Source organism: Microtus pennsylvanicus, chromosome 15 (genome assembly GCF_037038515.1).
Source record: "Microtus pennsylvanicus isolate mMicPen1 chromosome 15, mMicPen1.hap1, whole genome shotgun sequence".
Taxonomy (NCBI): domain Eukaryota; kingdom Metazoa; phylum Chordata; class Mammalia; order Rodentia; family Cricetidae; genus Microtus; species Microtus pennsylvanicus.
In genome coordinates this window covers 11479457-11495822 of record NC_134593.1, presented here as the reverse complement: position 1 = coordinate 11495822, position 16366 = coordinate 11479457, and the positions used below count along the sequence as shown (strand labels likewise).

Sequence of the window (16366 nt, the reverse complement as noted above, 5' to 3'; positions counted from 1 at the left end):
GCTTTACTCCCACAAATTAAGTGTGATGAATATTTAATATTGAAACTGTTTTCAGTTGGTGACACAATGCAACTGTTTCTGTAAAGGGGGATTTAAGAGAAGACCTCAAAACCCCATGGTATTATTGAAACACTACCATAAATGGTTTTACCTCAGAGTCTAATGGTAAGATACAGAATACGATATTCAGTTTTCCCTTGGGGGCAGGCTTATTTAACATGGGTAAAACTTCATGTAAACTATTTTCACTAGTGATAGGTCACTTAGTTCACTGAACCAACTGTCAGAGGTAAAATCTGCCCCTCTACAGTAAAAGTATTTCTATTCTGGAAAGTCAACTAACGACTAGAGGGAAATCCAAATCCAATGGAAATAACCCCCAAATACATAAAACTACGCTGTTATGCGCCATTTCTTAACCTCAAAGACTCCAGCCTATTGTGGTGATGCATGCCTGTAATACAAGCTCTTGGTTCTTGTACTACATAGTGAGTTCCTGCTAGCCTGGGTTACAGGTTGCCCTGTCTCAAGAAACAAGAAAAACACAAGATTCTAATGAGACTATTCATATAAACAAGTTTAATGTAAATAACATGGAATACAAAAAAGATTAGAACCATTGTTAAAAAGTGTCTAATTCTACCTTTAGAAATCATTAAAATAAATAAAACAGGACAATGATCAGAATAATACCATTATAATCATATAAATAGAAAAGCTACTTTTTTTTAAGGATGGAACAAAGACGGCTTCAGATGCCCATGATATGGAAACCAGGGTGGAAGTACCTCCACTGAGTGAGAGCTGCTCACCCACTGATGAAAGAACCCTGGGTTCTCTAGACCTGCCCTTGGGTAATTCTGACATCGCTCGACAGATGAGACAGGTGGTGCGGTGTCTGCACAGAACTGTACCAACACTTAGTAAAATAGTTATTTCAGCTGTTGTGCCTTGTCCAAGTGTGTGGAGTATTAGGATCAGCAATGTTTAGATCTTACAACAATAGATGTGTCCAACTCCCTATAATGTGAGAAAAGATGCACCCTTAAGTCTACTTAGGTATATGAGGCAAAGATAATTTCATGTGATAAAAGCCTTATTCAGTATATATACATACATTTAAAAATGAGCAGCACAGAGCAGATACAACTCTTTACCACCCTTACTCTTGACTACTTCAGAAATGAAGACAAACTTTAGAAAAATACAATGCAAGAAAAGATTCAAGTTGAAAATATATTCCTTTGGTTAAAAATCATCCCCTTTATGATCATGTGACGCAGAGCAGTCGCAGCAGCCACAGCATGCTCTTGTGTCACTACCACAGTTGCTTCCAGTCTAGAAGGAATGGAGCTCACTGGGCTGCAGCAACAGAATGAACAGGAAAGCCCCGGAGCGTTATCTTGACCGTGTTCTTTACTTTAGGTACCTCCGACACATGTAATTTTCTTCAGACACTGTATAGCCAAACTTTTGGTAGAAGCCAACGTTTTGTGGTAGACATTCAAGGGTGATCTTGTAACAGTTCAGCTTCTTGCTTAGCAAAGTCAGAGTTGATAATAACCTGAAATTTTGAAAAGGGAAGTGTGGGAGACAGTATTAACCAAAATGGGCCTTGATGATGACACAGATTAGTGTTATACAAATAAAAGTAGCATTTATTAGTATTCCCTTACATATACAAAATAAGTTGATAAGCATTTAAATTCCAGAAGCATTTTTATTTTGTTTCAAACAGCGGTTCCCAGCCTATTAATAACTAACTCAGCCTATACCTCTTTTTTATTATGGGAGGAGGGTACAAGTCCAGCATGAATGGAGGTCAGAAAAGGACAATTTAGTGTAGTTTTCTCCTGTAGATGGGCTCTGCGAATCCAACTCAGGCTTATCCTGCAAGTGCAGTCACCCTCCCACCCATCTTGCCAGCCTCTAAACCTTTTTTTTATTATTAATAAATGTAACAATTTATGAGGTGCTGAAAGAGATGATTTTCTAGAGGACTAGTGTTCAGTTCCCAGTACCCATACAGCGGCTAACTGTATCTCCACTTGCAGGTGATCTGTTATCCTCTTGTTATCCTCTTCTGGCTTCCTGACCTCTACAGGCATCAGACATGCAAGTGATTCACAGATATATCCAGGCAAAATAACCTATATGCATAAAATTTTTACAAAAATTCATACAAAGGCTACAAAGCTGGCTTAGCATTAAGTTAAGAACATTGGCTGCTCTTGGACCTGACTCCTGATTTGATTCCCAGCACCCACATGGTATCTCACAATCATTTGTTACTCTTGTCTCAGGGCATCTGAGGGCATCAGGAACACATATGGTGTAGAGATATATATGCAGGTCAAATACCCACTCAAGTAAAATAATTTTTTAAAAAAGAATTTACGTATGAGCCTAGGTATAGTGAGTGGCACACACTTATAATCTCATTGAGAGTCACGGCCTGCATTATTTTTATGAAAGGCCTCAAGCTGGCTGTGGTGGCACACCCAAAGGTGAAATAAAGCAGGAAGGTGCGAGATTGAAGGTCGTCGTTTTCTACAGCAACATGAGACCATAAGTCAAAAGACAAACCCCAAAATACCTTGTTTCAGGGGCTGGGGATGTAGCTCAGTGATGATGGTTGCCTAGCATGCAGAACGCCCTGAGTTCCCATCTAACACTGTAAGAGGTTGCACATTAAGGTACCTTTGTTCTAAGTCTACTTCAACTATACACTTGCTATGTTCACATAAAATGAGTAATAGCTATAGTCTTGAGTTATATAGCCTTGGCTGGACATGGGCATGCCACCATGCCAAGCTTCTTTAATCATTTGAAAAGCTGCTTTTTAATGACAATGTAAATCAGATAAACTCAAGATTAGTCTGAATAATATTGTAGACATACTATTCAGAAACCATCTTTCAAAGCCCAAGGAATCAAAATCCTGCATTAAATATATGATCTAAGCTGGGCTGTGGGGCGCACACCTTTAATCTTAGCACACAGTAGGCAGAGGCAGGTGGATCACTGAGTTCAGGCCAGCCTGGTCTACAACCAGGGCTACACAGAGAAACCCTGGTCCCAAAAACTGAAAAGAAAGCAAGTGATCTAGCTGCTCTAAGAGATTAAAAACTCTATTTAGACAGATCCTGTCATACAGCCCAGGCTAGCCTTGAACTTGATGTGGTCTTCCTGACTCAGTTTCCTGTGTGCCAATTTTATAGCTAGATACCACCAGCACATCTGCCTTTTATATTTTAATAAACAATTTTTATTTATTATAAAAATTTATTTATATATTATAAAAACAAAACTTTCTAAGATTTTAGTTAAATGGATTGGAGGAATAGTAAATGCTGATATGTAACACAAATTCTAATTGATCTTAGTAAAACTTAGATATTAGGGGGTGAAAACTGAGAGATCAGAAAAGCAGAGTAGACAGCCACTCTACCAATGCTCATACTGAAGAGGCAATCCTGTCTTTATGAATCCTCAGACTGAATCCTCAAGATTGCACCTGAGCTCCTGTCTCGTCCCACATTGTATTCCTCTCAGTCCAGCCACATCCTTTCCCGTCTCCACCTCCTTAGTGCTGGGATTGAAGGCATGTGACTCCCATATACTTGGATTAAAGGTGTGAGCCAATATTGCCTGGCTGTTGCTCTTTGATACTGGGTCAGTCACTATAGCCCAGGGAGGCCTTGAACTCATATAGAGATCCTTCTGCCTCTGCCTCCCAAGTGCTGGGATTAAAGGTGTGTGCCACCACTGCCTGGTTTCTATGCCTCAGCTCTGTACTGCGATCTTTAGCCAAGCTTTATTAGATTACAAACAAAATATCACTAAACTGATAGTTCATACAGTCAAGTATTACAAATACCTAGAATACTATCTGATACATACTTGAGAAGACTCAGATTATATTTAAAGGGAGATTCTGCTTATAACTTGGCTATAAACCTATACAAATATTAAACATTCCCTTTGATTTTAATCTGACATAGGCACTGGGTACTCACTGTAACTTGTAACTGCTCAAGTCTGAAAATGCTAGTATTAAAAGTTAAAGAGGTTACTTTTTATAAGCACTGTTTTCCACTACTCCAGAGGCTGAGACAGGAGGGTCACAAGTTCATAGTGTCAACTTAATGAGACACTTGTCTCAAAAAGAAAAAGCTAGGCAAGGTACACACCTTTAATCCTGGCACACCTTTAATATCAGCACTAAGGAGGCAGAGGCAGGCAAATCTCTGAGTTAGAGACTAACCTGGTCTACAGAGCGAATTCCAGGACAACAAAGGCTATACAGAGAAACCCTGTCTTGAAAAAACAGAACAGTGTGGAGGGGGTGCTACTAGCGGCAATGCAATTCAGTTACTTGTTACTCTTGGTAAACAGAGTGTTTTCAGTTCTCAAACTCTGGGGTGAAACTAGTAACACTTTTTAATTTTTCATTAAACTCAGTCTAAGATACAGAGTGAGAATGAGTTCAGAATAAATGAAGATCAGAAATAATCAGGAATATCTTATGAAATAAGTTTCTTGGCAAGAGACCAAACTGGGACAGGCCATCCAGTCTGCCGGGGTTATGTATACTTACAGTTTGCCGAGCTGCTTCCCTCTGCATGCATCACTAACAACGACGTCTTCTACTCTCCCTCTCTGCAAACAAGCACAGTTGGACAAGATGAGCCTTCAGCCTGTTTTCCACTAAGCTAGCAAGTAAGAGTTACAATTCCAGTCTTTATTATAGTTCCAATCCCAATCACCATAATGTAATCTTGTCATAAAGATGGTATATCCAGCTTGTTGCTTAATAACAATTTATCAATTTCAAGTGCAGAAACCAAAACCAATAACCTACAGAGTGCTTTATTTAGTTTTTGTTTTGGGGGACAGGGTTTCTCTGCAGCTCTGGCTGTCCTGGAACTCACCAGGCTGGCCTGCCTTTGTCTCCTAGTGCTGGGACTACAGGTGAGCACCCTCACATTTCTGTATGAGTAAGTGTGCGAGAGTGTGCGTGTGTGTGTGGGGGTCAGACTACAACTTAGAACTGTTGCCTCCTTCCACTGTGTGGGTCTCAGGGATGGAACCTTGGGTGGTTAGGATCAGTGGCAAGTACCTTCACCCCTTGAGCCATCTCACTGGCTCATCTGATTGCATTATAACTCACAGAAACATCAGAAAAGTGTCTTCTACTAAAGAATTCCAGCAATGAAAAATTATGGAAAAACTGATTTTGCTAATGAAGCTTCCAAGTTGGTTTCATTAGAAATCATCTGTGCATTTTGCTCATAGACATTAATGTGAGCACATACCTTAGCACACGAATGGATAAATTTATGTTCTATTATCAGAGTTGCCGTAGCAACAATTTGTCCTAGGGTCACATCTTCCACAACTGTAACATAGTAATCCCCAGACTTCTTCATATGCTCAAAAGATTCTGTGGAAATGTCAAAAAAAAAATGTGTTAGATAGTAGACATTCTATTTTATTAAATTCAAGAAAAATACCAGGCTTGCCTGACTTCATCTTTTAAATATTAAAGCTGTTTTCCCACAGGGCTTTAGTTTCCACTTTTTTTATATTTATTTTATTTATTTATTATGTATACAATATTCTGTCTGTGTGTATGCCTGCAGGCCGGAAGAGGGCACCAGACCTCTTTACAGATGGTTGTGAGCCACCATGTGGTTGCCGGGAATTGAACTCAGGACCTTTGGAAGAGCAGGCAATGCTCTTAACCACTGAGCCATCTCTCCAGCCCCCACTTTTTTTTTTAAAGACAAAGCAAGTGAAGTAGACTGAACATGAGATATTTATTTATTTGTTTGTATGTTTATGGAGACAGGGTGTCACCATGTTGCTCTGGCAATTCTAAAACTCACTGTGTAGACCAGACTGGTTTCAAAGAGACCCATCTGCCTGCTTCTGCCTCCAAACTCTGGAAATAAAAGTGAACACCACTACACCTGGCTAGTTTAAACTTATAAAAGTACTTTCTTTATTTAAAATGCCAAGGAGCAGAAATACCAGCAATCAGCACTGAGTGGTCCATACATTTAAAGTCAGCTGTTGTTAGAGCATGAAGAGAGCTTGCCTTCTGTGCCGGAAACACATATAATCTGCTGGCAAAGTTAAGACTCAGGAATATTTTAGATGAACAACACTGTATGAGAGATAAATTGTACATGTTGCTGTCTCTGTGACTAGTCAATATCTGCCAATTTAATTTATATTTATTTAAAATTAACACTCTCCGGGCGGTGGTGGCACACGCCTTTAATCCCAGCACTCGGGAGGCAGAGGCAGGCGGATCTCTGGGAGTTCGAGGCCAGCCTGGTCTACAAGAACTAGGTCCGGGATAGGCACCAAAGCTACAGAGAAACCCTGTCTCGAAAAAACCAAAAAAATAAAATAAATAAAACTAACACTCAAAAATATTCAAGGAACAAAACTGCAGGGTTTTACAAGAGCCTTTTATATCCACAATCCATACATAGTCTTGGCTTCAAAATATTTTTGACTAAACAGTTTTCCATTTGTTTTTCCAGTGTTTCATGATTACATATTTGTTCTTGTAGAAACAGGATCTTTGTTTGCTTTGAAAGCATCTTACAAAGATGACACAGATACGTCCCCACTTAAGCAGTTTTTCCCAAGTTGTACAACAAGTAGAAGCAAAGCTACATTCACAAATAATGTTTAACACTTTGAACTGCTGGAAAACGACAGTTCTCATCTAACCCGATATATATGCAAACCCAAAGTTTGTTTATTTTTTGGTTTTGGTTATGTTTTTCAAGACAGGGTTTCTCTGTAGCTTTGGAAGCTGTCCTGGAACTAGCTCTTGTAGACCAGGCTGGCCTTGAACTCACAGAGATCTGCCCGCCTCTGCTTCTTGAGTGCTAAGATTAAAGGCGTGCGCCACCACTGCCCAGCTAACCCCAGAAGTTTAAAAGTTTAGTTTGATAATGAAATTACTGTGCTTAACATAATCACATGGAAGGAGATAACTACAGTAAAAGGAAAATGAAGTGGTCCCCTAGTAATCACCAAGTCATTGCAAACATTTGCATTATATAAATATGGATGGCTAGTTCATAACCTTCAGCTCTTTGAATGACTGGGCACTGGACAGCATGCTAACCATTCAGACAAGGTACGCTGTGGTACTTACTCATGAACTGCTCGGGGCTGACGACGCCAGTCTCTGTCAACTGACCCAGTACCTTAAAAAAACCTAGTTTTAAAACATTTCAAGTCAAAAGAAAAGTGAAAGAAAGATTAAAATATGAAAAGAAGCAAAATGTTCACTGGGTTAAAGGAAATTACTTTTTCAAAATGCCATAATCATGTTCCCATTATAATCTTTTTTTTTTTTTTTTTTTTTTTTTTTTTTGGTTTTTCGAGACAGGGTTTCTCTGTGGTTTTGGAGCCTGTCCTGGAACTAGCCCTTGTAGACCAGGCTGGTCTCGAACTCACAGAGATCTGCCTGCCTCTGCCTCCCGAGTGCTGGGATTAAAGGCGTGTGCCACCACCGCCCGGCAAGATTTTATTTATTAAGTATACAGTGTTCTGCCTGCATGTATGCCTGCTGGCCAGAAGAGTACACCAGATCCCATTATAGATGGTTGAGAACCACCAAGTGGATGCTGAGAATTGATCTCCGAACCTCTGGAAGTGCTCTTAACCTCTGAGCCATCTCTCCACCCCTCAAGTACTGTACTAAGTTAGCATCATGCTTATGAAAAATGCATCAGTTTCCAGTCAGATTTTGCAAGCTAAAGTTGGAGCAATACCTTTATTTAAGTCTGCAGTACAAAGAGGCCTCAAAACCAAGCCTTCTCCAGGATTCTTTGGAGAGATGGCTGGAGAAAATGTGGCTGTATTCTGACTCCAGTCCACTTCTTCAAGCAGACTTGGGTCAAACATAGGCGTTTCATCGGGTTTCATCTTTCCAGTAAAATCTAAAATAAAATTTCAAATGTTAAGAGGCTTTATTAGTCTAAAAAAAAGTATGCTTGATAAGAAAGTTAATTTCATCACATTAAATGAATTTTATAACACTATATGAGCTATTTTACTTTAGCTACCTAGAATCTACAACAATTTTACTATCAGATGGAAAATGGATTGCCATTAGGGGTGAAAATAATGGATGAAATCAAAAACTTTAAAACTCCATTTTCCAGAAGGTCCCTGAAGACATTTTATCCTTGTGGGCTGGTGCTACTAGTGTAGTGGTTCTCAACCTGTGGGGTAGGGGTGGGGGCTGTCAAATGACTGATTATTGGGACCACATACCAGATATCCTGCATACCAGAGATTTCCATTATGGCAACAGCGAAATTACAGCTATGAAGTAGCAACAAAGATAATTCTATAGGTGGGTGTCCCCACAACACAAGGAACTGAATTAAATATCCCAGCATCAGGGAGTGTGAGAACCACTGCTCTCTAGTAGAACACCGACGTCTTGTGGACCCTCGTGTTTGTACAACTGCAATCTTGCATCTTAGTGCTGGGCTCCCCATTATTCGGCATCCCCATCAATAATGACTCACTTGAGCATGTGACCTGTTTGTTTTATATGAACACCGAAAACCGTAACTGGGGAATTATTCAAATTACTTCATTATTCTCTGCATTCTTAGCCATGACAGACACTGAGTGTCTGCATTTTGTTTTCATGACGGCTTAAGACGGCTTTCTTTTGAAAAGCCTGTGTTAGCTGCTTCTAAACAGTTTAAGACTAACCAGTGGGTTTTGTTTGTTTTTTTTCATCCTTTGCAACAGACATAGTGGTGTATGCTTGTAATACCAGAACTTCAGGCACTGAAAGAAGGGTTTTAGACTAGTCTGGGTACACTGTGGGTACTGCCTCAAAACACACATGACCAATGTGATATTGAAACTCTGTCTCAGGAAAAAAAAATTATGAAGTCATAATAAATTTAACCAGTTACTAGTTTCAGTTTCCTGTACATTTAACTAGATGGTCCTAATCTGTGAATAATCACAGATATGTAATATTAATTTGGAAGTACTTTATAATTCTTAAATAAGCAATAAAAGATGTATCCTTATTTATCCCCAGGATAAATAAACAAACCAGGAAGTAGACAGGAACTTACTCCTGGGCGAACAGAAATAATAAGGCAGAGACGGTGGCACAGGCCACCAGTGAGCCCTGCAGCATCTACACCACTAATTCTGCTCCACAGTAGGACGTCTGTCACCTTGTCAACTACTAGACCAGCAGAGCTGAATCCCCGCTCTGTTGTCAACTACTAGACCAGCAGAGCTGAATCCCCGCTCTGTTGTCAACTACTAGACCAGCAGAGCTGAATCCCCGCTGTTGTCAACTACTAGACCAGCAGAGCTGAATCCCCGCTGTTGTCAACTACTAGACCAGCAGAGCTGAATCCCCCCCCCCCCCCCGCTCTGTTGTCAACTACTAGACCAGCAGAGCTGAATCCCCGCTCTGTTGTCAACTACTAGACCAGCAGAGCTGAATCCCTGCTCTGTTGTCAACTACTAGACCAGCAGAGCTGAATCCCTGCTCTGTTGTCAACTACCAGACCAGCAGAGCTGAATCCCCGCTCTGTTGTCAACTACTAGACCAGCAGAGCTGAATCCCTGCTCTGTTGTCAACTACTAGACCAGCAGAGCTGAATCCCTGCTCTGTTGTCAACTACTAGACCAGCAGAGCTGAATCCCTGCTCTGTTGTCAACTACTAGACCAGCAGAGCTGAATCCCCGCTGTTGTCAACTACTAGACCAGCAGAGCTGAATCCCTGCTCTGTTGTCAACTACTAGACCAGCAGAGCTGAATCCCCGCTGTTGTCAACTACTAGACCAGCAGAGCTGAATCCCTGCTCTGTTGTCAACTACTAGACCAGCAGAGCTGAATCCCTGCTCTGTTGTCAACTACTAGACCAGCAGAGCTGAATCCCCGCTCTGTTGTCAACTACTAGACCAGCAGAGCTGAATCCCCGCTCTGTTGTCAACTACCAGACCAGCAGAGCTGAATCCCTGCTCTGTTGTCAACTACTAGACCAGCAGAGCTGAATCCCCGCTGTTGTCAACTACTAGACCAGCAGAGCTGAATCCCCGCTCTGTTGTCAACTACTAGACCAGCAGAGCTGAATCCCTGCTCTGTTGTCAACTACTAGACCAGCAGAGCTGAATCCCCGCTCTGTTGTCAACTACTAGACCAGCAGAGCTGAATCCCCGCTGTTGTCAACTACTAGACCAGCAGAGCTGAATCCCCGCTCTGTTGTCAACTACTAGACCAGCAGAGCTGAATCCCTGCTCTGTTGTCAACTACTAGACCAGCAGAGCTGAATCCCTGCTCTGTTGTCAACTACTAGACCAGCAGAGCTGAATCCCCGCTCTGTTGTCAACTACTAGACCAGCAGAGCTGAATCCCCGCTGTTGTCAACTACTAGACCAGCAGAGCTGAATCCCTGCTCTGTTGTCAACTACTAGACCAGCAGAGCTGAATCCCCGCTGTTGTCAACTACTAGACCAGCAGAGCTGAATCCCTGCTCTGTTGTCAACTACTAGACCAGCAGAGCTGAATCCCTGCTGTTGTCAACTACTAGACCAGCAGAGCTGAATCCCCGCTCTGTTGTCAACTACTAGACCAGCAGAGCTGAATCCCTGCTCTGTTGTCAACTACTAGACCAGCAGAGCTGAATCCCTGCTCTGTTGTCAACTACTAGACCAGCAGAGCTGAATCCCCGCTGTTGTCAACTACTAGACCAGCAGAGCTGAATCCCTGCTCTGTTGTCAACTACTAGACCAGCAGAGTTGAATCCCTGCACTCCGTTGTACCAGAGTCAGAACATCACTTGCAATCTCTAGTTTGGAAATGAGAATTTCAGACTAATCAAATGTATAAAAGCATTCTTGATAGAAATAACCCATTGTCCAGGCACCAAGAAATGACTATCGTGTTCTTTCAATATGCTGTTTACAAAACAAGCAGCGACATTTGGGTTCACTTGAACTCTCTTCAACTAGTAAAATCCTGTGGTAGCCAGAAGGGGAAGATGTTGGGAAAGGGAAAGCAAGATGTGATTGACACCAGATTCCCTGAAGAATTTTAAAGAACTAAATGGGTTATTAATAATTGATTTCCAGACGGGCAGTGGTGGCGCACACTTTTAATCCCAGTACTTAGGGACAAGGTTAGCCTGATCTACAGAGTGAGTTCCAGGGCAGCTGGAGATACACAGAGAAACCCTGACTTGAAAAATCAAAAATAAATAAATAAATGATTGATTTCCAAAAGAAATGCCTTAAAGGCTCCCAGATAAAAGCTATATGCGCACTGAACTGCACAGCTGAAGTTCAGTCTCATCACAAAGTAAAACCTGCAGCTCCCAGGTACCTGAACACATGGCGACTCTTACTTAGGCCTGTGCGGGGAAGACTTGCAAGCTGTACCCCCTCACCCCTGTAGGGGGGTGGCCTCACTCTGTAGTTCTGATCCTTCCTCCCTTATTCCTTGCTAAACTGGTTGTCACGCATGCTGAAAAAGCCAAAGGTCAAAGCTCAAGGTAACTTGTGATTGGCACGGTAATTTCTAGCCACATTCTGCTGATCAGCCACCCGTGTCCAAAGGCACATTAGGAAGCCACATAAATGATGAAGGAGGAGAACTAAACAGCACAACACCATCAGCACTTTCTAGGAAGAGGGATTCACGGTGTAGCTTAGGTTGCCCTCCCACTCTTTGTTGTATGTGTTTTATGTGGGTGGGGTACATGTGCACCCGTATGCCTTTGAGTGTGGAGGCCCCATGTTGACATCAGGTGTCCTCAATCACTTCCACTGTATATACTGAAACCAGTTCTCTCCCAAACCCTGAACTCACTTTTTAGGTTGGTGTGAACAGCCAGTTTACTCCCAGGATCTGTCTCCTATGCAGCAAGCACAAGCCCTCCCTACTTCCTTACATGGGTTCTAGCAATCAGTCAGAACTCTGGTCCTCAATCTTGCATTGCAAACGATTTACGCTCCCAGCGACCTCCCACTCTTGATTCTGCTTCCGCGACCCCCATGCTGAGACCACAGCAGTGTCCCACCATGCCGGACTCCTTACCAACTTTAAATCCATTTCTAGCACCCATTCCTAAACAGATGAGGACAGTCATTGGTCCAGTTAAACAGAAAAGATCTAAGTAATAGTCAAACTCCTTTTAAAACACGATTTAAAAAACCTCAAACAGGAAAAAGCCTATCTTCCTAGTCATAAAGATATGATTCATGCCTCATTACAAGCTAACAAAAATTCAGATGAGGTGGCAAACACCTGTGATCCGGTGCTAGGAAGGCTGGGTCATGAACAATGGAATTCAAGGCCAGCAGGGCTATCACAGTGACACCTGTCTCAAAAAAAAAAAAAACACGAAAAATCCAAAAAAAAAAAAAAAAAAGCCATACACCAAACTTCATTTATAATAGTACTGAGGTTTTTTGTTTTGTTTTCTCCCCAATTGAGTATTTTTTTTTAGAGACAATTTCAAGTTTAGCTTCCCAGCCTCTGAATGAGATTGGATACATACATACATATACACACACACACACACACACACACACATCCCCACACCCGTGCACTGGGTAGGGCAAACTTAAGGTTAGCCCCGGCTACATAAAACCTTCATTCTTTAAAGGTTCATCGCCAGCTAACTAAAGTTTGGTTCTATGAATAGAAATATGCAAACTGTAAATAACTCATGGCACTGGCCCACCAACCTGCTGGTTTACCTGCTAAGTTAGCACTCGAGGACAAGGCGTGAGTATTGCCTTGGCCCTAGTGCAGCAAACCTCTAGGCAACGAAGGACGAAGACACTTCAGAAAGTCACAAAGAAAAAAGACTGCCACACTGCACCAAGTGACACCACAAAAGCCATACACCAAACTTCATTTATAATAGTACCGAGGTTTTTGTTTTGTTCTTTTTCACCCAACTGAACTTGACAATTTCAAGTTGGGCTTCCCGGCCTCTGAATGAGATTGGATACAAATGGGGAGCAGTTGCTCCTAGGAAAACAAAAAGGAGCAACAAGTAGTGAACACTGAAGACCGAGATCTACAGATTTCTAAATATGATCTACAGCCATATCAAAATTCCTGTGATAGGTGACAGGCAGGTAGAGCTCTTCAATCCAGTAGGATAGTTGGAGCATGGCTTTCCCAAGACTAGTCTAAAGGTGCCTGTATTGAGGGACTTCCCGTTGTCCCTTTGAGCTCTACCACAGAAAACGGACGACAATCTTTGCATCACGGTATCTGCTTCTACGTGGTCGACCTTATCTACGAATTCTGCCTTAAAATACCTCAATTTCCTGAGACCCATTCTTGGATTAATTAAGGGGTGATTATCCCAACAAAACGAATCCCCATTTATTTTTACATTAACAAATTTTGTGTTTGCCTTTCACAAACATTAGTTCCTACACATAACAGAAATCACACGGCGTTTGTAGGGGTACAAACCCCAGATCCCCCACCCCAGGCTTCAGACAGTCTGAGCAGGTGGGGTTCTTCAGAGCCGGAGCGTGTCTTCAGCAGCTCTGACCGCTGGATCAGTAAAACGGACCCCAGTGTTAAGCGCCCTTTCAGAGCAAAGGCGGCAGACAGGGCGAGGACTGGCCCCAAGTCCCATGCCACGAACAGTCCGGTTCCTAGGCCATCCAGGACCCTGCCCGGCCGGAGCGCGGGCCACCATGCTTAGGCGCCGGGCTCCTGGGCAGGGGCGTCCCGGCCTCCGCGGTCTGCAGCCTCAAAGCGGTTCCCCAGCCCTCCCTTCCTCCCGTCTGAGCCCCGGGTCGCCTCACCACACCGAAGCGATCCACGCTCCCCTCCAGGCGCGTCAGTCTCCCGGCCGGTCACAGCGCCGCATCCGGATCCGGCTGCAGCGCCAGCCCCACCCCCTCCCGTGCCCCCCCCGCGCCGCAGCCGTAACGGCCGGGCCAAACGTGGCAGGACCGGCGCCTCCGCCCTGGCCCGCCCCGCCCTCACGCACGAGCTGCGCGCGTGGAGGCCGAGCCACGCACACCATTCCCGGGCTCCGGGGGCGCGGGGAGAGGCGGGGCTGCGGGAGAGGCGGGGCTCCGGGGGCGCGGGGAGAGGCGGGGCTCCGGGGGCGCGGGGAGAGGCGGGGCTGCGGGAGAGGCGGGGCTGCGGGGGCGGGGCTACGGGGGCGGGGCTACGGGGCTCCTTGGCGACTCTGAGGTGCGTCACCAGTTCACTACCTTTCAGGCGCGCCCCTGGCTAGATACAAGCTTGAGCCGCTCACGCCTTACCTGGAATAAATTCAAAGGAGTTTAAGCGGCGTCTTGCGATGCCCCCTGTGGGTTCCTTTGATTCTCAGAGCCCTAAGGCTCCTGCCTCATTAGTCCCCTCTGTCCTCTGTCCTCTCCCTTCATGTGCAGTCCGTTAATCAGGACTTCGGTTGCTTACTGGGGATCACAGCCTCTGATTCCCAAATGTCTGACACAGGGCTCTTCTAGAAACTTAAGTTAGGGCCACTCATCCTCTCCCGTCTGGACTGTTCTTTTATTTCTGCATATCTTTATTTATTTATTTTTATTGAGTCCCTCCACATTTCGATGACTGTCCAGAGGAGGCTGGGCTGGGTTTCCTCTGCCTCCCAAATGCTGGGATTAAACGTGTGTGCCACCATGCCTGGTGAGCATGGTGGGCCCCCGCAAGTGCGGCACTTCACGATCTCAGGAGCATTTCAGCTCGCTCTGGGGAAGAAGTGGCGCTGGGTTCTCCAGACAGTAATGGGCAGATGCGGAGGCCAGGCCTCTGAAGAAATCATTTTACAGTGCGCCGTACCCAGAGCGCTTGGCCTGTAATGTCAGTAGTGGGGAAACTGAGAAATATGGTTTATGAGAAGAAAGACTACCCTTCTGTGGGCTCCCACCTCTGAAGTGTTTTTCCTAAGTAAAACAGAGATCTGGAGCCCCTGCTTTTTTAGAAAGTCACACAAGTGATAGCTCTTGTTAAAATTAGAAGGTATTTATTCTCAAGGCATAGGTTCAAAAAGCACAACGTCTTATCAACAAGAGTTGTATTTTGCCGGGCGGTGGTGGTGCACGCCTTTAATCCCAGCACTCGGGGGCCAAGGCAGGCGGATCTCTGTGAGTTCAAGGCCAGCCTGGTCTACAAGAGCTAGTTCCAGGACAGGAACCAAAAACCACAGAGAAACCCTGTCTCGAAAATCCAAAAAAAAAAAAAAAAGAGTTGTATTTTCTCTCATTTTGAGATTTAAATTTAAAGGTTTTGTTGTGGTTGTTGTTGTTGCCAAGATTAGCCTTGGCTACTTGTGCCCTGTCTAAAGGCAAACAAGTACCTGGTATCATGGCTCAGACTTTTAATTCCAGCACTAGAGAAGCAGAGGCAGACAGATCTCTGTGAGTTCGAGGCTAACCTGGTCTACACACAATGAGTGGACAGCGTAGTAACCATTACGTTTTGACATTGCAGGCCACACTTCTCCAGCACATTTTAACTTTCATTTTTAATGGTTGTAACTATTAATGCCTTTCCCTTTGGAAAATGTTGTGGGGACTTTAATAAAGGATGAAAATGTGTAAAATGGTAGCCTCTCCTAAACAAAATAATTCTTTGGGGAAAAATCCCCACCACCTTGGAACCAGAAATACGACGGCATCCTCCTGATTACACCAATGATTACACCAAGAGCAGGAAAGTTGGAGATTTATCAGGCACGCCTAATGGAAGAAATGCCTACAGTTCAGAGCCTGAGGCCATTAAGTGAAGGAGCAAAACAAATGCCATTTTGAAAAAGAACCCGGTTTAGACAGGACCTAACGGGGTGTGTGTGTGTGTGTGTGTGTGTGTGTGTGTGTGTGTGTGTGTGTGTGTGTGAATGCAGTCCAGCAAAGTCATAAACATTCCCAAGAAACTGTGCTGTCCTGGTCAAAGTGACCCCCACAGGAGACCCAAACAACATCTGTTTACATCTGCTTGTTTCAAACGTCCTTGTAGGCACCTGATTAACCACTGTTTTGCCCCTGCGTTTAGCACAGGGTCAGCAGATGCCTGGAGGATGTGGCCAGGGAGGCTGTTGCTATCCCCTAGATACCAACACCCTAACTGAAGCTAACAGCCTTCAGCTGTGACCTTGCCTTTAGCCAATTGTGGTATAGGATCAGTAATTTTGTGACCGTAACCTTGTGACTGCTTTGTGTAGACCAGGTCCTTCTCCCTGCATCTGCTGTGTCAGACTGTGAGGCAGAGGACCCTTGCTAGCCCGTACTTAATAAACGAAACCTTGCTTTTGCATTCAGAAGTGTGGCTCTGTGGTGGTCTTCT

The 16366-nt window shown here is 43.8% G+C and overlaps 1 protein-coding gene across 3 annotated transcripts; it reads right to left on the bottom strand.

Annotated features, from left to right (window-relative positions):
* Window positions 1–559: 559 nt before the first annotated feature.
* Window positions 560–14039, bottom strand: Gnpnat1 (glucosamine-phosphate N-acetyltransferase 1). Of its 3 annotated transcripts, none has more exons than XM_075950300.1 (6): window positions 13858–14039; window positions 7806–7973; window positions 7184–7246; window positions 5319–5446; window positions 4601–4662; window positions 560–1564 (listed from the first exon to the last, which is right to left on the bottom strand). In XM_075950300.1, exons 2-6 carry the CDS (start codon window positions 7957–7959, stop codon window positions 1417–1419), a joined length of 555 nt encoding a protein of 184 aa, XP_075806415.1. In that variant the 5' UTR covers window positions 7960–7973; window positions 13858–14039; the 3' UTR covers window positions 560–1416. The 3 variants fall into 3 exon arrangements, with proteins under 3 accessions (XP_075806415.1, XP_075806416.1, XP_075806417.1); XM_075950301.1 differs by having other exon boundaries at window positions 13863–13947; XM_075950302.1 differs by lacking the exon at window positions 7184–7246 and having other exon boundaries at window positions 13858–13947.
* Between the last annotated feature and the right edge of the window lie 2327 nt (window positions 14040–16366).

Excerpts from the sequence above, each read along its gene's own strand:
- Gnpnat1 (XM_075950300.1), bottom strand. The coding sequence starts at position 7,959 with ATGAAACCCGATGAAACGCCTATGTTTGACCCAAGTCTGCTTGAAGAA. Across the intron at positions 5,447-7,183 it reads CAGCCCCGAGCAGTTCATGA|AATCTTTTGAGCATATGAAG; the intron begins GTAAGTACCACA and ends ACATTTCCACAG. Across the intron at positions 4,663-5,318 it reads TTATCCATTCGTGTGCTAAG|AGAGGGAGAGTAGAAGACGT; the intron begins GTATGTGCTCAC and ends GCTTGTTTGCAG.